Source organism: Rhinolophus sinicus, linkage group LG04 (genome assembly GCF_036562045.2).
Source record: "Rhinolophus sinicus isolate RSC01 linkage group LG04, ASM3656204v1, whole genome shotgun sequence".
Classification (NCBI taxonomy): Eukaryota; Metazoa; Chordata; class Mammalia; order Chiroptera; family Rhinolophidae; genus Rhinolophus; species Rhinolophus sinicus.
This window is the reverse complement of record NC_133754.1, coordinates 43,958,539-43,976,525: the sequence shown is the minus strand read 5'-3', so window position 1 is coordinate 43,976,525 and position 17,987 is coordinate 43,958,539. Positions and strand designations below refer to the sequence as shown.

The 17,987-nt window shown below is 37.5% G+C and overlaps 1 protein-coding gene across 4 annotated transcripts in view; it reads left to right on the top strand.

Moving 5' to 3' along the window:
- The window catches only part of SLC15A1 (solute carrier family 15 member 1), a 69,664-nt gene that overhangs the window by 49,489 nt on the left and 2,188 nt on the right, over window positions 1-17,987 (top strand). For all 4 annotated transcript variants that reach the window (XM_074329444.1, XM_074329445.1, XM_074329448.1 and 1 more), the window contains 12 exons: window positions 1,064-1,150; window positions 1,719-1,808; window positions 3,439-3,483; window positions 3,655-3,687; window positions 3,769-3,857; window positions 5,049-5,130; window positions 6,848-6,967; window positions 8,230-8,379; window positions 9,253-9,302; window positions 15,827-15,934; window positions 16,054-16,159; window positions 16,899-17,039. In XM_074329444.1, coding sequence (XP_074185545.1) covers window positions 1,064-1,150; window positions 1,719-1,808; window positions 3,439-3,483; window positions 3,655-3,687; window positions 3,769-3,857; window positions 5,049-5,130; window positions 6,848-6,967; window positions 8,230-8,379; window positions 9,253-9,302; window positions 15,827-15,934; window positions 16,054-16,159; window positions 16,899-17,039 — 1,101 coding nt within the window. The remainder of the gene's footprint in view (window positions 1-1,063; window positions 1,151-1,718; window positions 1,809-3,438; window positions 3,484-3,654; window positions 3,688-3,768; window positions 3,858-5,048; window positions 5,131-6,847; window positions 6,968-8,229; window positions 8,380-9,252; window positions 9,303-15,826; window positions 15,935-16,053; window positions 16,160-16,898; window positions 17,040-17,987) is intronic.

The window sequence follows — 17,987 nt, the reverse complement described above, 5'->3', positions numbered from 1 at the left end:
TTCAGCAGAGGCATGTCTCCACCAGCACCACCATTGCCTTCCTCTCTGTTACATTATTACCAATGCATTTTGCTTTTCCTAAAGGCCTCTTACTAGAAAGGACTCTTACAAGTACCTAATTTTATGATGGGTGGGCCAGTAAATTTTTCTAATCAGTGCTACCATATTTGAAAATATGCTTATATAACCTTTGTTTTCTTATAGAACCATTTCTGCATAGTGGGTTCTCACTCTCCTTTTGTGGCTATAATACATTTATTACAGGCCTTTGCTATCTAATATGGTAACCACTAGCCACGTGTGGCTGTTTAACATTTGAAATGTGGCAAGTGAACTGGGGAACAGAATTTTAAATGGGAGTTCACTTCAATTAATTTAAATTATAAATATCTTGTACATGTATTTCTATATAGTAGGTTCTCTTAAATATAAAAACCAATACTCCACTGAGTTATTGGAAAACTTTAAAGTATGTTTGGAACAACTTCAGGTCTGTAAAATCTAGTTTTACAAACATAAATTTTATGAAATGTACATGCAGATCAAATATACCTGATAAAAATGTAGTAAATTGACATGTGCTGTAAGTGTAAAATATGCCCTGGATTTCAAAGACTTGGTATGAAAAAAGAATGTAAATTTTTAAAATTATTTTTAAATATTGATTACATATTAAGATCAGATTTGGGGTTTGTTGGGTTAAATAAAATATATTTTAAACAAATTGCACCTGTTTTCCTTTTGGTTTTTAATATGGTGACCAGAAAACAGAAATTGCAAATGTGTCCCCTGTTATGTCTATTGAATGCTCCTCTCTGGAAGATCTGGAGAGTAAAGTAGTAATAATGTGACTTTGTTTACCCACCTCACACACTCCTAGTTAGTAAGAGATTAGAAATAAGTGTATGTTATGCCTTTTAGCATCATCAGTATACTACTAGTGTATACTATTTTATATTTTGCTTCCCTCACAAGTTTTCCATTAAAAGGAGTTTAATTGAAATGTATTTCCCTGATGAAGTAATCAGTTGTTTTGACATTTGCTTTTTCTTTCTCCCTTCAGTTTGCCATCAAAAACAGGTTTAGGCATCGGAGTAAGGAATTTCCCAAAAGGGAGCATTGGCTGGACTGGGCCAAGGAGAAGTATGATGTAAGTGGTCGTCAGTGCTGCAGTGGCCCTAGGGTCTCCTCTAAAAGGGAATGTCCACGGCTGCAATTCATTATTAAGGCTTCATGGACAAGATTATCAGTTTAAGATTATCCTTAACCTTTATTGGCATGTTAACTAAGACTCTGGCAGAATGCTTTTTGATATGGAGAAGCACTTGATAAACAATGGATATCCTTTCTATGAAAATAATATTACCTTTTCATAGATTTTCATTTGGTATAGCCTGCCAATTATTCTATATAATTGTGATCACATAACTTTAGTTTGCATAAGAAGAGTTAAGTGGTGGTGGTGATGGAATTTGCATTTAGTGGAATTTATATTTAAATTCGGGTAACTTACCTCTTAAACAGACGTTTTCACTCATGTCTTAAATAGCTTCGGAAGTTTTGGTTTTCTAAAGAAACGTGGGGTAGAGTTCTTTGGAACCCTTAATCACCACCCAGCTTCTCCAGATGCAAATGTGTCTATACTTAAACTGACATTGTAATAGCTGTGAGTGACACAAGTCATGTCTGATTTGTGCCTCCCCCACCCCCAACTACAGGAGCGGCTTATCTCTCAAATTAAGATGGTTACCAAGGTGATGTTCCTGTACATTCCACTGCCAATGTTCTGGGCCTTGTTTGATCAGCAGGTAATGGGAAACGATGTTTTTGTGCATCTTCATTTAGCAAACATTTGGGGGGCACTACCATGTACCAAGCCACAGTTAGTATCTAGCTCCTCAAAGTGTTCTCTTCCAGTTTCTTTTTCATTCATTTATATGATCATTGTTAGATTACATTAACTGTCTTTAAAATACAAAAACAAAAAAAACCAACAACCCTAGATAGTTCTGTCCACATTTCTGTTGCAAAACAATGAAGAAATTGGGTGTGGTCAAGTAAAGGAGACAGGAAAGATTTGATCAAAGTGTCCAGGACTCTTGCGGATCAAAAATGGTAATGAAGAGATTTTCTACTGATACATCATGGTAAAAAGATGTGTTGTCTTTTATGGGATCCACAGAATATTTAAACTGAGAGGAACTTGATATCTTCCAATCTAAAATGGAATTTTTGGTCTAGAAGTACCATCCAGGGATGGGAAATGACTCCCCCTGAAGTCATTCTTAGAGCAGGGAACGAGAACCCCAATCATTGCCATGTCACCCTGCTCTTTCCTTTTCCCACAGCTATAAGATGTGTGCCCAGGAATTTTTCAATACAGAGTTAGACAATTCAATGCAAGATGCTCAGTAGCCAAAGTAATAAGATACTGTTTCTTTTAGAAACTGGAGTTTTAAAAACATTTACAAACGTGCATGATTTTGTTGTGCAGGAAGGATTATTATAAGGGTAAACCATTTCTTGGAAAAAAGTTGCATGTACATGCATTAATCTCCTTATATGTAAGTATGGAATTTAGCCCAGCATCTTAAGGACTAGAGAGGCAGTTTTGCATGTGGAATAGGAACCTTTTCATTGGAGTTGGATTTGCACTAGAAATATCCTCATCACCTTTCAGCTGTATGACTTCTGACATGGTAACAACAACCCACGGCAAGGCTGTGAGGATCAAAAATAGAGAACATATGTAAAGTAATCAGGGACTGGTATATATTAAGAATTCAAACAATGGCATATTTCCTGACTTTCTATGGTGTCCTCCTGGTGGAGTTGATAGATTATGTTGAAACATTTACATCTTTAGTCCCCCATCGAAGTAATCATATGTACTTGTACAGTCCTGAGTCATCTTTTCCTATAAAATAGGTTGAATGTAACAAGGCTGCCCAGGCTTAAATCTTCACCTCTCTTCATGGAATCACATTTTAGGACAGCCTAGGCTGTCAAAAATGGCTCTTAGTGATACTAATGTTCTTGAAACTATGATACCAGTAACTACTGAATATTCTCAGTGTGAAACTGCTTTGCACCTTGCAGGTGATGTCATTCTTCCCCACAAGCCTCAGAAATGCCTTTTTGTCTTTCCTAAGGATAGTTTTATCTAAGAGCCGTGCTTCGTAGATTCTTCGGGAGGGATGGGAGTACCACATATTGTGTTAACTTGGGGAGCAGAAGTGCAGGTTGTTTCTTCTTACCCAGTATTACAATGGAGATGGGAGATGCACTTGATGTTGAAAAAAAATGTTAAATCCTGTAACATTTCAGACCTCATTCCTAATTTGAAAAAAAAACTCAACTTGTAAAACTCAACTTGACTTGTTAAATGTTTAAAACCCATGTTCCCGAATGATGCCATGAACTTACTCATTTTGCAAGGGCTCAAGGTGGACACTGCAAGCAACAACGATGAACGGGAAAATTGTAAGTTTGAGACATTAAGATACTTTACCTCCCCTGGTTACTATTCCTTTGTTTTCGTCCCTTTGCCCCTTTTCTCCTTCCCTGTCATGACATTTCCACCCACCCCCCAACCCCCAGTATGTCTTCTCTGGGAACTTATCAATGACACTTTTGTCCCCCTGTTTGTTTTAGGGAATTATTGAAATTCAGCCGGATCAGATGCAGGTAAGAGAAAATATTTCAGTTGCTTTCAGAGATCAAAGTCACCTTTGAGACAATAACAGTTCATCTCCACTCCATCTGCAGACTGTGAACGCCATCTTGATCGTCATCATGGTCCCTATCGTTGATGCTGTGGTGTATCCTCTGATTGCAAAATGTGGTTTCAATTTCACGTAGGTGACCAGCGGGTTGGGGTTGGGGTTGGGGTGAGGTTCCAACAGGCCTAGGGTTTTGCAAGTGCGCTGCACTCCCTCAGCTTCCAGGCCTCGTGGAAACAATGTCTGTCTCCCCTCCCACAACACCATCTATATGATGGGGCTTTTAAAGAACTGTATTTGGATTAAATGTCTGAATGCCGATGTTTCTGAAAACTTGCCCTTAAAAAAGAAGTGCTATTAATGGCAGCCTGAAAAAGCATCTAATTAAGGCTCTCTGATAAATGTTGAAGGTTGTTCGGAACAGGCTCCTGTAAGATGTGTCACTTTAGCATGTAGAGTATTTTGAGCTGAAGGCCAACAAGACCCTGCGGACTCACGAGAAACGTCTGTCCCTCCTTTAACTACCTAGAAGAATCTAAATTGGGCCTTGAGCTGAAGGCAATTCAGGTCCTGCGGGCTCAGGAGAAACTTCTGCCCTTTCCTTAATTATCTAGAAGAATCCAAATTGGGGGCCTTGAGCTGAAGGCAGTTGAGACCCTGCAAGCTCACGAGACACTTTCACCTCTCCCTCAAAGAATTGAAATTTGGGGCCTGGCCCACAATGAGCTATCACCAGAAATAACTTTTTATGACCTATCCATATGGCAAGGCAAACATCTAAATTACTGAACACCTGCTCTTACCATTCTGCGAACTGCCCTCCTCCCTGTTAAGCCCCCAGGCATCTTACCTCCTTGTTTTGCTCAGGAGACCATATATCCCCCATTTTCCCTTTCTGTCTCTGAACCGCTAATGATTGTGGGGATCCTATACATATTTATGTAATTAAATTTGGTTACTTTCTCTTGTTAATCTATCTCATGTCAATTTAATAGACCAGCAAAAAGAACCTAGAAAGGTAGAGGAACATACCTTTCTCCCCCATAATGTAGATAACTGAAATCTTAGCTATAATCCAAAGTATCGCTCAAATTACAGTTTCTAGAAATTAAATGTAAACATGCAAATAAGAAGCTGTATTACATTTATCCTCCCCAGCCTTGGTCATGAATAAGAGATGAAGAGATGCTTTCAATCTCACGTGTCTTGGGGGTGAGGGAAGTTACTTTTGTTTGGGGGGAGCAGGGAGAGGAGTGCTTCCTTTGGAGGCTTATTATTAGCTTGTTTGTATGAGGCTGAGAGTCACTTTCTTGCTTGTCTCATCAGCTCCTTGAAGAAGATGACAGTTGGAATGTTCCTGGCTTCCATGGCTTTTGTGGTGGCTGCAGTCGTGCAGGTGGAAATTGATGTGAGTTGCACTCTGATTCTCCAGGGGCCATTCCTTGTGGCTCAGGTGGGGTGTTCAGAAGTCTTCTTTCTCCAGGACCAAGAGGATTAGGGCAGGACAGGCTCTTTGCTGATAAACTAAGGCCTGAAGCTATGGACAATGTACCATAGGGGCAAAACAGTCCCTTTCTGACAACGTGCACTGTGGGGTCTTTACCACCGCAAAGGACGCAGCCAGGAATAGGATCAAAAGGGTGTACTTAATTAGGAGAAAAACCAGAGGGCAGTTACATCAGGAGCTTCCATTTATAATGCAGTTTTTATAATGGGAGAGAAGTTTATGAAACTTGTTCTTTTGCATAAACTCCTAAAAGATCCAGTTAAAAGAAGTTCAGCACTCACAAATTATTTCAAAAATGTGTAAATTGTCTTTTTGATGGCAGTCTTCCCTTTTGTATTCTAACGTTTCTAATAATGTTTAATTCCTATGCTAATTTACATGTCTATTGGACCCAAAATTGGGCTAAACTAGACTCCTAAAGTCCTTATTCAGGGCCCAGAAACAGGGCATTAGGTAGTATGTAAGATAAGAGGTGAAAGGTCTCTGTCTCTCTTTGTCTCTCTCTCTCCCTTCCTCCCGCCTTCTCTTTTTTAATTTCTATTTTTTAATTTTGAATTAAAATTTTTTGGTAAAATATACATAGCATAAAATGTACTGTCTGCACTATTTCTAAGCGTACAGTTTAGTCGTGTTAAGTACATTCAAATTGTTGTGCACTCAATCTTCAGAATGCTTTTCATCTTCCCAAACTGAAACCCTATGTCCATTCAACAACTCCCCACTCCTCCTTCCCCCCAGCCCCTGCTAACCGCCACCCTACTTTCTGTCTCTATGCATTTGACTGCTCTAGATACCACATTAAGTGGAATCATACTGTATGTGTCCTTTTGTGACTGACTTATTTCACTTACTATAGTGTCCTCAAGGGTCATCCATGTTGTCGCATGTGTCAGAATTCCCTTTCTTTTTAAGGCTGAATAATATTCTGTTGTTAAGTATATAGCACATTTTGTTTACCATTCATCTGTTGACGTACACTTGGGTCATCTCACCTCTTGGCTTTTGTGAATAATGCTACTATGAGCGTGGGTGTACTCACTTTCTCTTGAGCATAGCTAGTTTTGTGGAAAACTAATTGTGGGGCTAAAATAGAAATAGATTGCTTCAGTGACCCTGGGATTTGAGAGAGGGCCTTGTAAAGGGAAAAGGCAGAAACACTGAGCAAAGATGTAGAGGCGGGAGGGCATACAGCATTTGTGAAAGGCTATTTGGAGCACCCTCTCCAGGGCTAAGGTCTGGGCTTCCAGATTTACAGGGGAGACATCCTGGGAGAGTAGATCTCAGGTGCCACGGTAAAATAAGCATTCATTTAGGCTATGGTTACTCTGATCCCCCTCGTGTGTTAAGTTTTATAATCTGGCATCCCTTGACCTGGAGGTAGGTAGATCCAAGGTAAGACCAAGAGCAGCCTCTTTCTGGTTACTTCCATGTTCTGCACAAACATCCTTTTCTGTGGGTGCCATGAAGTAAGTGATGGGAGGCTTTGTGGGAGGTGTTTGGTATGACTCAGCTAGCACAACTTTCCATGGCTGGGGGGGAAATGACTCTCGTGCCATGGCTAGATTATCTTCAATGCAAACTGAAGACCTCACTGCCAATTATCTTTTATTTTGCTCAGAAAACTCTTCCAGTCTTCCCCAAAGGAAACGAAGTCCAAATTAAAGTACTGAATATAGGAAATGATACAATGAATATACATTTTCCCGAAAAGATGGTGACACTTGACCAAATATCTGGAGTAAGTAGGAGATGCGATTTTCTTTTCATCTTCTGACCTGAGTTGTAATAGGATTTATAGAAGCTGATAGATTTGGTCCTTGTATGAATTTCAAGATAACCCAGTGATGAAATGTCTCTGTATCTTGATCTTTTGGCTTCACTCTAGACCAGTGCACCTCAAACTTTAATGTGCACATGAATTGCCTGGGCAGTTTATTAAAGTGAAGACTCTTGATCAGTCGGTCTGAAACGCTGCATTTTTAACACACTCTTGGGTGATGATACTGCTGGTGCATTGAACCACATTTTAAATAGCAGGATCTGGGTCAGCGGTTCTCTCCTGGAGGCAGTTTTGCCCCACGAAGGGACATTGGACAATCTCTGGAGACGTTTTCATTGTGACAACTGGGAGGGTACTATTGGCATCTCTTATGTAGAAGCCAGGGATGCTGACAACAACTGCCCACAACAAAGAATTATCTGACCCTAAATGTCAATAGTGCTGAGGTTGGGAAAACCCTAATATGGGTAGTCATTGGTCTGGGTTAGAGATTCTCAACCTTGAGTCCACATTGGAATCACCCGGAGAGCTTTGAAAATCCTGATACCTGGGTCCCAACCCCACAGATTTTTTTTTTTCAATTAATTACCAATTTATTTTATTTTACTTACTTAGTTAGTTAGTTAGTTTCAGGTGTACAAAACAATGTAATAGTTAGACATTTACACCCCTCACAAAGTGATAACCTCCCCTCCCCAATCTACTACCCCTCTGACATTGTATACAGCTGTTACAGTTCCATTGACATTCAATATCAACCACACAGATTTTGATTGCACTGGTCTCTTTCCTGTTTAGACACTGTTGAGAACCACTACCTTAGCTCTTGCCAAACTAATACTCTTGAAAAACAAGAAAGTTTGACTCTTGCTGCTTGGGACAGCCCAGTGTTGATTATCTCCAGGGCTGTTGCTTTTCCCCGAAACTGTTCTTTGCCCAGTGATAGAAATGATTTCCATAGTGTTTATCTTCATAAAACAAAATAGAAGTAACATGCTGGGTGAAAAGTATAATTCCTGTGGTAATACTAAACAACTTCATGACAGAGTCCACAGGGCGGGTGGAGAGCTGAGATAAACCAGTGCCAGCTCCCCGAGGCATTTTTTGTTGTGTATGAACTTGCACTGGGAGTGTCAAATAACATGCCACCACAGTGTTTAATTACAGAGTTCAGAGGAAGACTCCATGGTGTTCACATGACTCCTTTTCCCCCATTATAGACAAATGAATTTTTCACTTTCGACGTGGACAAACTGACAAGTATAAACATTTCTTCTGCTGGATCACCATTAGCCAATCCAGTAACGCATAAGTTTGAGCAGGGCCATCGCCATACCCTTCTAGTGTGGGCTCCCAACAATTACCGCGTGGTAAGCAACTGCACACCTACAGCTGACTTTTTACTGTTTGTGATGATGGAGACATGGTGTTTTAGTGGTGTGACTGTGTTTTACCCCTATGTCGTATGACTTTAGATGATCCTTGATTTCTTCCTTCTTCAAGGACACAAGTCATTTGACTTCCAATGAAAATTTGACTGGTGGATTAATTTTATTTTTACTATTAATTAAATATTTAATATTAGGGTTAATATGAAAAAGAACTTTTGAGCATAGGGTGTGTGTGTGTGTGTGTACACAACTCACACAGAATGCATATGTGCATTCTCAGTGACTTTTTGAGATAAATTTTAGACTATATCTTTAATTGTATTTTTAAATTTTTTCACTTAGTAATTGGAAAATGAGAGTGGTTTCTGAAAAAAATATATAGTGAATATATCCAATAAAGCAATACACATACATATAAAATATTTCATGCCAAAATATAGATGTTTAGATATGCCATTCAGCATATAAAGAAGCTATGAAGGTATTGTTGAACTAAATGAAGGAGTTGTGGGTATTTTGTAAAGTAAATTTAAGTGAGCTTCTGTAGAACTGCAATATAGAATTAAGATTTCTGAGTCATGTGTTTAATTAGGGAGCTGTTGAATGGCTTGTTCTAAATTCTTGGAGAGTGGTGTTCTGTGGAACCACTGGAAAGCAGGCATCAAAAATTGTAAAGGCTCATGTTAACCTTAAAAAAAAAAAAAACAAGGCTGAAGCATTGAGCCCAGCAAATGTAATCATTATGCCCTTAGTTCCTAGGATAAATGCCAACATCATTCTGCTTCTCAAAGGATGAAATGGTAATCTAAACATATTCTAAAGGATTAGATTTGAAAATGTTTTCTATCTCAGGTGAAGGATGGCCTTAACCAGAAGCCAAAAAAAGGACAAAATGGAATCAGGTATGTATATTTCTTTAAAAATAAAATTATATCAGCTTCTTATGTAAATAATGCATACCTATAGTAAAGTCCAGCTGTAACAAGAATATAAAATAAGAGTATTAGATTTATCCCAAGAAGCTAAGGCTGGTTCAATATTCAAAAAAATCAATCAGCATAATCCATTATCTGAAACTAAAGAGTAAAATCTATATCATCATATCACTTGATGCAGGAAAAGCATTTGATAAATTCAGTATCCATTTATGAAGAAAACTCTCAATAAACTAGTGATTGAAGGGAACTTTCTTACCCTGAAAAGGGACATCAAAGAAAACTCAAGCTTCCTTTATACTCAATGTTGAAATTTGCAATGGTCTCCCCATAAGATTAGGAACAAGGTAAGATTGTCTATTCTCTATACTCCTATTCAACATCCTTCCAGATGCCAGTGCAGAGACCAGAAAAAGAAGTAAAAGTATCTAGATTGAAAAGGAAGAAATAAAACTATGCCTATTCACAGATGACATAATTATCTGCATAGAATGTCCCAAGGACTCTACAAAAAAGCTGATAGAATCAAGTGAGTTTAGAAAGGGTATAAGACACAAGGCCAACAATAAAACAAACAACATATTTCTATACACTAGGAATGAATGATTGGAAACTGAAACTTTAAATAGCATTTACAATAGCTCCCAAAAAAGATGAAATACTAGTTATAAGTCTAATAAAATATACACAGGATTTGCGAGTTGCAACTACAAAAGGCTTATGAAAGAAATCAATAAAGAGCTAAATAAATGGAGAGATATTCTGGGTTCATTGATTGGAGAACTTAACATCGTAAAGATATAAATTCTCCCCAAATTGATCTATGGGTTTAGTGCAATTCTTATCAAAATCATAGCATTATTATTATTTTGTTTGTTTTTTCCAGTTTTATTAAGTTATAATTGACAAATTAAGTTGTTCATATTTCAAGTGTACAATATGATGGTTTAATATATATATACATTATGAGGTATTTACCACAATCAAATTAACACATCTATATTCTCACAGTTACCTTTTTTTGTGATAAGAATGTTTAAGATCTAATGTCTTAGCAGATTTCAACTATACAATACAGTATTATTAACTATAGTCACCATGTTGTACACTAGATCCTTAGAACTTATTCATCTGAGCAGGGAAAGTTTACATCCTTTGATCAACATCTCGCCACTTCCCTCCCACCCCAACCCCCCCAGTCCATGGCAACCACCATTCTACTCTCTATTTCTATGAGTTCAACTATTATTTTAGATTCCACATTGATACCATATGGTACCTGTCTTCCTCTGTCCAGCTTATTTCACTTAGCAGAATGCCTTCTAGCCATATTGTCACAATGGCAGGATTACCTTCTTTTTTTGTGGCTGAATAATATTCCATTGTATATGTAATTCCACTATATATATATGATATATATGGTAAAAAAATGTCATATATGTGTTTGAAAATATTAATAACTTAGATTTCGTCCAAACTAAAAACTAAAAACATTTGTTCTGTAAATCTCACTGTTAAGAGAATGAAAGGATAAGCTACATACGGGTAGAAAATATTTACAAATCACATATCTCACAAAGAATTTGTATCCAGAATATATAATTACTCTCAAAACTCAATAATTAGAAAATAACCCAGTTTAAAAAAAAATAGAGCAAAAGATTTTAATGGACATTTCACTGAAGAAGGCATACAAATGGCAAATAAAGACATGAAAGGAGGTTCAACCCCATTGGCCGTTAAGGAAATATAAATTGAAACCACGGTGAGTTTCATGACACACCTGTTAGATGGCTATAATATTTTTTTTTATTTGACGATAAAAATAGATTAATGATTTGACGATACCAAATAGATTAAATGACCTTATTTTATCTCTTAAAAGACCCTATCTCCAAATACAGTCACATTCTGAAGTACTGAGGGTTTGGATTTCAACATGTAAATTTGGGGGGTGAGGACACAATTCAGTCCATAACGTCTTCTTTTGTGTCTTCTCGATTGTTCCTCTCTCCCACACATACACGTAACACAACTGCCCTAGCAGATCTGGAAGGAAATACCCTGATAATGGTCACCTGGCCCTTTTCTGATCTTTGTAGTTGTTTCTGAGCTGGAAGTGCCTCTGGGATTTCCTTTGTGCCTCAGATTATTCTTTTGTGACTCAGAATTCATTGTTTTGGTTTCTTTGGAAATGAATAGTTTAAATTGTGGTATCCTTTCTTGTTCTGACACTGTTAAAGCTTCATTTGTTTTTGTTGTTTTTTTTGTTGTTGAGATCTTGGAAAAGAAGTACCCATGAAATCAGCAACACTACCCCACCAACCCACCCATGAAGTAAAAGATATACCAGAAAATTTTTTCTTTTAATTGCAACATCAAATCCTTAAAAGATCCAAGGCTTTATTATTTCAGTAATGTCCAGGAGACAACCCATTAAAAAAAGAGAAGTTCTGAACAACTAGTCAGAAACTAACTGATAAATAGAACAACTTCAAGAATTTCAGGAAGTCAGATTTATGAGTAACATATGAATTAAAGAAAGAGTACAGAGAATTTTAGGCAAAATGGTATCCTTTTAATAAACTACCCTAAATAGAGTCTTTTAAATAAGGTGGCAGTACTTCAATCAAAAATTGATCAAGAATTTTTTTTTTTTTAAAGTGGTGAAAGAGCAGTTTATTAGAAGAGAAAGAACTCCGAAGGGTTAGGAGCTGGCCCAAGCAAAAGTGTGCCTCAAAAGGCTCAAAAGGCGTTGATCAAGAATTTGATATTAATCTTCCTCATGCATTTTTAACGTTATATATTATTACATACATGTGTATTTATAAATAATTTTGAGCATGTTTTTAAACAATATGTTATTGTCCTGTGTATATGTCAGTTTACAATAATATAAAATATTATTTTAATATTTAGCCATATCAACATATATATCCCTTACTCATGCACTTAAACTACCTTATAATATTCCATTGCGTGGATATACCACTATTTATTTATCCATTTCTCTATTCAAGGAAACTTAGGTTATTCTCATTTTTTCCAAACAATGCTACAACCCACATTCATATATGTTTATTTTTCCACATGTGAGAAGTTTCTCTAGGGCAGTGGTCTTTAGACTTTTTATCACATTCAATAAAAACATTTTGGACATGCACCCATTATAAATATGGTATCCTTTATAAATTATATATAAACCATTGTACCAAATTAATATGTGCATGATAAGTAACACACAAAAAATATAAAAAAGGTGAGAAAAGCAAAAAACAATATTTTACTGAATATTTTTATTCATTATGGGTACAGAAATCATTAGTGTAGATAATGTGATTGTATGCTTCATGAATTTATAAAAAAAAAAATCTCAATTTAAGATTTGAAAAAAGCTATGCAGAGGCCTGGTTGTAAGTTCAGTTTATTTCAATCCTGGTTTTCATTACTGTGATACTGATAATGATACTTTAAGGAGGAAGTGATGGTGAGGCATAATTGGTCATAAGTAAATTCAAAAAGAAACCTTCATTCAAAAAACTGTGTAAAAAAAATTGTGAAGGTTTTAACAAATGTTGCTGGAACAACTGGAAATCCACATGCAAAAGTCTAAAGTTAGACCTTCTCTACCTGGTACCATACACAAAACTTAACTCAATGGATCATAGACCTACTATAACAAAAACAATAGCATTTGTAGAAGAATAATAGGAGTAAATCTTTGAGATGTTGGGTTAGGCAATGATTTCTTAGCTATGAGACCAAAAGCACAAGCAACAAAAGAAAATGATAGTAACTTGGGCTTCATCAAAATTGAAAACTGTTGTACTACAAGTGATATCATCAGGAAAGTGAAGAGACAGCTCACTGAATGAGAGAAAATATTTGCAAATCATATATCTGATAAGAGGCTTACATTCTGAATATATAAAGAATTCTTACAAATCAATAATAAAAGGAAAAATAACCCAATTTTTTTAAAGGGGCAAAGTATTTCGATTGACATTTTTCCAAAGAAAATATACAAATGACCAAAAAGCACAGAAAAGGGTTCTCAATATCATTAGTCATTAGGGATGACTATGGTCTGACTAATACAAATCAAAACCACAATGAGATACTGCTTCACACTCACTAGGCTCTAATTTTAAAACAAACAGACAATAATAAGTGTTGGTGAGGATGTGGATAAATTAGAATCCTTATAAACTGCTGGTGGAAATATAAAATCATGCAGCCACTTTGAAAAACTATTCCTCAAAATGTTAAACCTAGAGTTACCATATGATCCAGCAATTTTACTCCTAAGTATATACCCGAAAGAAATGAAAACATATGTCTACCCAAAAACTTGTAGATGAATGTTCATGGCAGTGTTATTCAAAATAGACAAGATGTGGAAACAACTCAAATGCTCATCAACTGATAAACAAACTAGGATCTATCCATATAATGGAATATTATTCAGCCATAAAAAGGAATGAAGTGCCTACTGATATATGCTCTAACATTAATGCACCTTAAAAATATTATGCTAAGTGAAAGAAGCCAGACATGAAAGACCCTATACTGTAGGGTTCCATTTACATGAAATGCCGGGCAAATCCGCAGAGACAGAGAGCAGCTTCATGGTTTCCAAGGACTGGGGGCACGGGGCACGGAGAATCACTGCTAATGGGTATTGAGTTTCTCTTTGGAGGGCTGAGAATTAGATTATTGTGATGGTTGCACAACCCTGTGTGCATACTAAAGCCACTGAATTGTACACTTTAAATGGATGAATTTGGTGGTACGTGAATTTATCTCACAAAGCCATTTAAAAAAAAAATTAGAAGGAACAACTCTCAGCCCCTTGGTTATTCTTTAAAGAATTGGTCCCGTCTTGTCATTTTCTCAGCTGGTTCCCATTCTCCATATCTCATTCCATAGTCACTTTGCAGCCTTAGCTCTCAGTCCTCCTAAGAGGCCTGAGCTAACTCGAGCCTTCATGGGACTCCAGGACTGTGCCTGATCAAAACCGTTAGAGCACAGTAGACCTTGGATCTCTGCTCTCCTCACCCTTCAAAGCAGAGTGTGTTTGCTGCTTACGTGTCACTGTGTTTCTATATGTGCATCTGATATGTGATGTTGCATTGTTTCAGATTATTTTCATTTTTTTGGTATCTTGTACCAGTCTGAGACATATGTCAGGCAGGTAATAGTACTCTAATCTTAGGGTGGAATTTATTCAGAATCTTATACAGTTAGGACCCAGGCCCAAGGGTTTACTTCCTACCCACTATTCCTTTGAATGATTCATCTCAATTGTTGATAAAAGTAGCTTTTGTAATTTGGAGCCTAATTCTACCTATTGGGCTCCTGTCGACTCATATCTGGTTCAGTTTTCTGTATTAATCACCTATCATACTGCACCAAGTCAAATGCCTAAGGGTGTCAGGACCTGAGTTGAATTCACTGAAGTGTTCTCCCAGTCCCTAGAATCTGACCAATATTACTTGTTGCCACAGTGTTAACTTGTCCACATATTTTAGGGATGTAGAAGTTAAATTATTCTTTGCTGTACTTGGCTGTACACTATTATTTCTTCCCATTCTCTACATTGGATAGTCTGCTGTAAACCTTCAGTCACCCATCTGGTAGGAAAAATCAACTGTCTTATTTTGGGCAGCACCCTTCTCTTCCCTGGGGTAGCATAAGAGTGTCAGGGTCTTCTCTAGCCAGGAACACTCAAAGAAGGGAGCTCTAATCATCCGCCCATACAGCTCAGCTGGTTCCACGTGAAGCTTGGGCACAGGGCCTTTGTAGAGACTGAAATCGTGGGAGTGTGTGCCCGTCTTATTGGGTGTTCCATTTCTAGCTGTATTCCAGCGGGGTGCCAGTCACTGTCACCTGCAGGCATAGGTTCCACTCCCTGAGCGGGGGTCCCCAAACTGTTTCTGATTGCTGGGCTGGCCCACTTCTTCCTCTCCATCCCTTGGAGCCCCTCCCTGCCTCAGGCTCCTCTTTAGAGGTAAGGGAAATAAATGGGCTTCCCTTCCCAACTCCAGAAAAGAAACCCCCGTTGGAAGCTGTCTTTTAGGTTCTCAGCAACTTCTGCTTTGGGTCCTTCACCACTTTAGCTCTAAAGCTTCTGAAGCAAGGAACACAAAGGCATGGCTTCCTTCTTGAAGGGAAAGGGATCATCACCTATTTCAGTCCATACTTGATATCCAAAACATCATTGAAATTCAAGTTCCTAGTTACAAAGTACTTAGAACAGTTCCTGGCATTTAACTGTGTTAAAAAAAACAAAAAATTCTTTTAGATGTGTTCTCATGAGTGAGTAAGCAAGGGCATAATTGCTTACTTTCTGCTTTTACTCTAAAAATATTCTGTGAACATCTTAAATTCCTTCTGATAGGGAGCATAGACCGATTTCAGGTGTACGTAACTGTGACCTCAAACAAATCATTCCATAGTCCAGTCACAAAGTACATGGTTTTCTGTTTCAGATTTGTAAATGCTTTGTACAAGAGCTTCAACGTCACAGTGGATGGTACAACTTATGCAAATGTCACCAATTACAACGCCAGCGAATATCAGTTTTTACCTTCCGGCTCGTAAGTACCTATACTGGACCCTTTGTTCCAAATTTCAAGGATTTCAAGTTTTTCTTTAAACAATACATTGAAGCATTTAATACCAACACTGTTAACCTGTATTATTCTTTTTTTCATAGAAAACGCTTCACACTAACCTCAGCAGAGATTCCAGAAAGGTGTAATAAATCTTTTGAATCAGACTTTGGATTCGGTAGTGCATATACCTATGTAATCAGTAGGAAGGTCAGTAACTCATTCCATCGTATCAGAAGTTCTACTCCAACTTTCTTGATCTGAGTCCTCACACACACTTAGGATGTAGTAATGATTTGACTAGAGTAGTATTAGCATCTGTATTTTAATTGTAAGCGGGCATTTTCCCGCCAAATCACGTCGTAACGCGGGGCTTTTTTGACATTTTCTCGCCAAAATTAGACTTTCCGTAAAATATTCATATCTTTCGATCTATTTGATATTTTTCTATGAAACTTTCAGTGTTTTAGTTTAAAAAGAGGTCTCTATTTATTTACTTTGCAAAATTTTTGCCGGTTCCAACTAGAGGCGATATGACAAGTTTACTCGTTTCCCGCAAAAAATGTGTTAAATGGGCTTAGAATTCACCACCAGTTCTTTAACTTACCATTGACCTAAGTTCACCGTTAGACGAAAATTGAACAGGCTGACTTTCTCTTACTAAAAGTTCATGTTGACCTGTATCTGACACTTGTAGTTTAAAGAGATGGCGATATTTTAAACAAACCTGACTAACAATCTACCCTCTTATTGAAGAGGAAAACACTAGTGAACATATTTTCAACTCCCACGAGGGCCATCTCATCACAAGTATAAAAAGCAGTGTTGTGTACTTACATTGCAAATGTGTACTTGACACAACCCTAGAAGTCCAAACTCAAGTTGCCTGTTTGAGGAACTTTTCTTTTAGAAGCAATCGTGATTTTAATTTTTGGCCTTATTGGTTTAGGATGACTGCCCTGAACCGAAGATGTTTGAAGATATTTCACCCAACACGATTAGCATGGCTCTGCAAATCCCACAGTATTTCCTCATGACCTGTGGCGAAGTGGTTTTCTCTGTTACAGGATTGGAGTTCTCATATTCCCAGGTTTCGTGTTCATTGTTTTTACCACCCTTTCCCTGTACCCCTGCCTTTCAAAATGCTGCTGGGACTTCATGTACTGTACATCTGGGGTGGTCATATATTTATAGTTTAAAATATTTCTAGAAAGCATTATGGCATTTTCCACCAATCAAGGTTTTTTGAGATCACCAAGTCTTGTCTTTATTGACTGAGAATATTACTATTTAGCTTTGTGCGTGCTAATATCATACGTGTTTGTATTCCCACAGTCATACACAGAGGTTTGTAGTCCTAAGTAGGAAAAACTGTATGAATGACTGTTACCAGGGTCACAATAGCCAGTAGACTCTGCTTTCTGAAGCCACCAAATGGTATCAACAGTGCTCATTTCCAAGTCTTTGTCCTCATTATCTTGAAAGCTCAGTTGAGGTCTCTCTGTAGCTCCCAGTAAACACACTGATAAAGACCTGGCTTTCAAAAGGTAAAAGAATATTTACATATATATATGATTGCTTTTATGTATATTATATCGATGAGACAAATTTTTCGGATACATGACTTGGAGCTTAATTTATGAGTGATTTAATTAAAACTACAATTATAGTTTTTGTATGCCCACATTATCTATTACCTCCAACTTTTGCAGTAAAGGTTGTAAATATGAACTGGATAATCCTTTTCTGTGGTGACCTCACACTCTAATAAAGAAGGTGACTATAACTAACACAGGTGACAAGAGTTTGAAGAGGGGTTTTGGTGACCTGGCAGGGAAGCTCACAGAAGAGGGAACTCACAGCTCAGAGAGCAGCCTCCGCAAGGAGGGAAGATGGTATCGTGCTGGATAGCTTTGCTTGGAAACTCCTCTGTAGAAATAGGGTCTGTTCATCTATAGATTTGTCCGTGTAGGATGGCAGCTTTGCAAGTATGTGAAGAATGTAAAACAAGGGCTCCTTGTATGTTCTTGCAACTTGA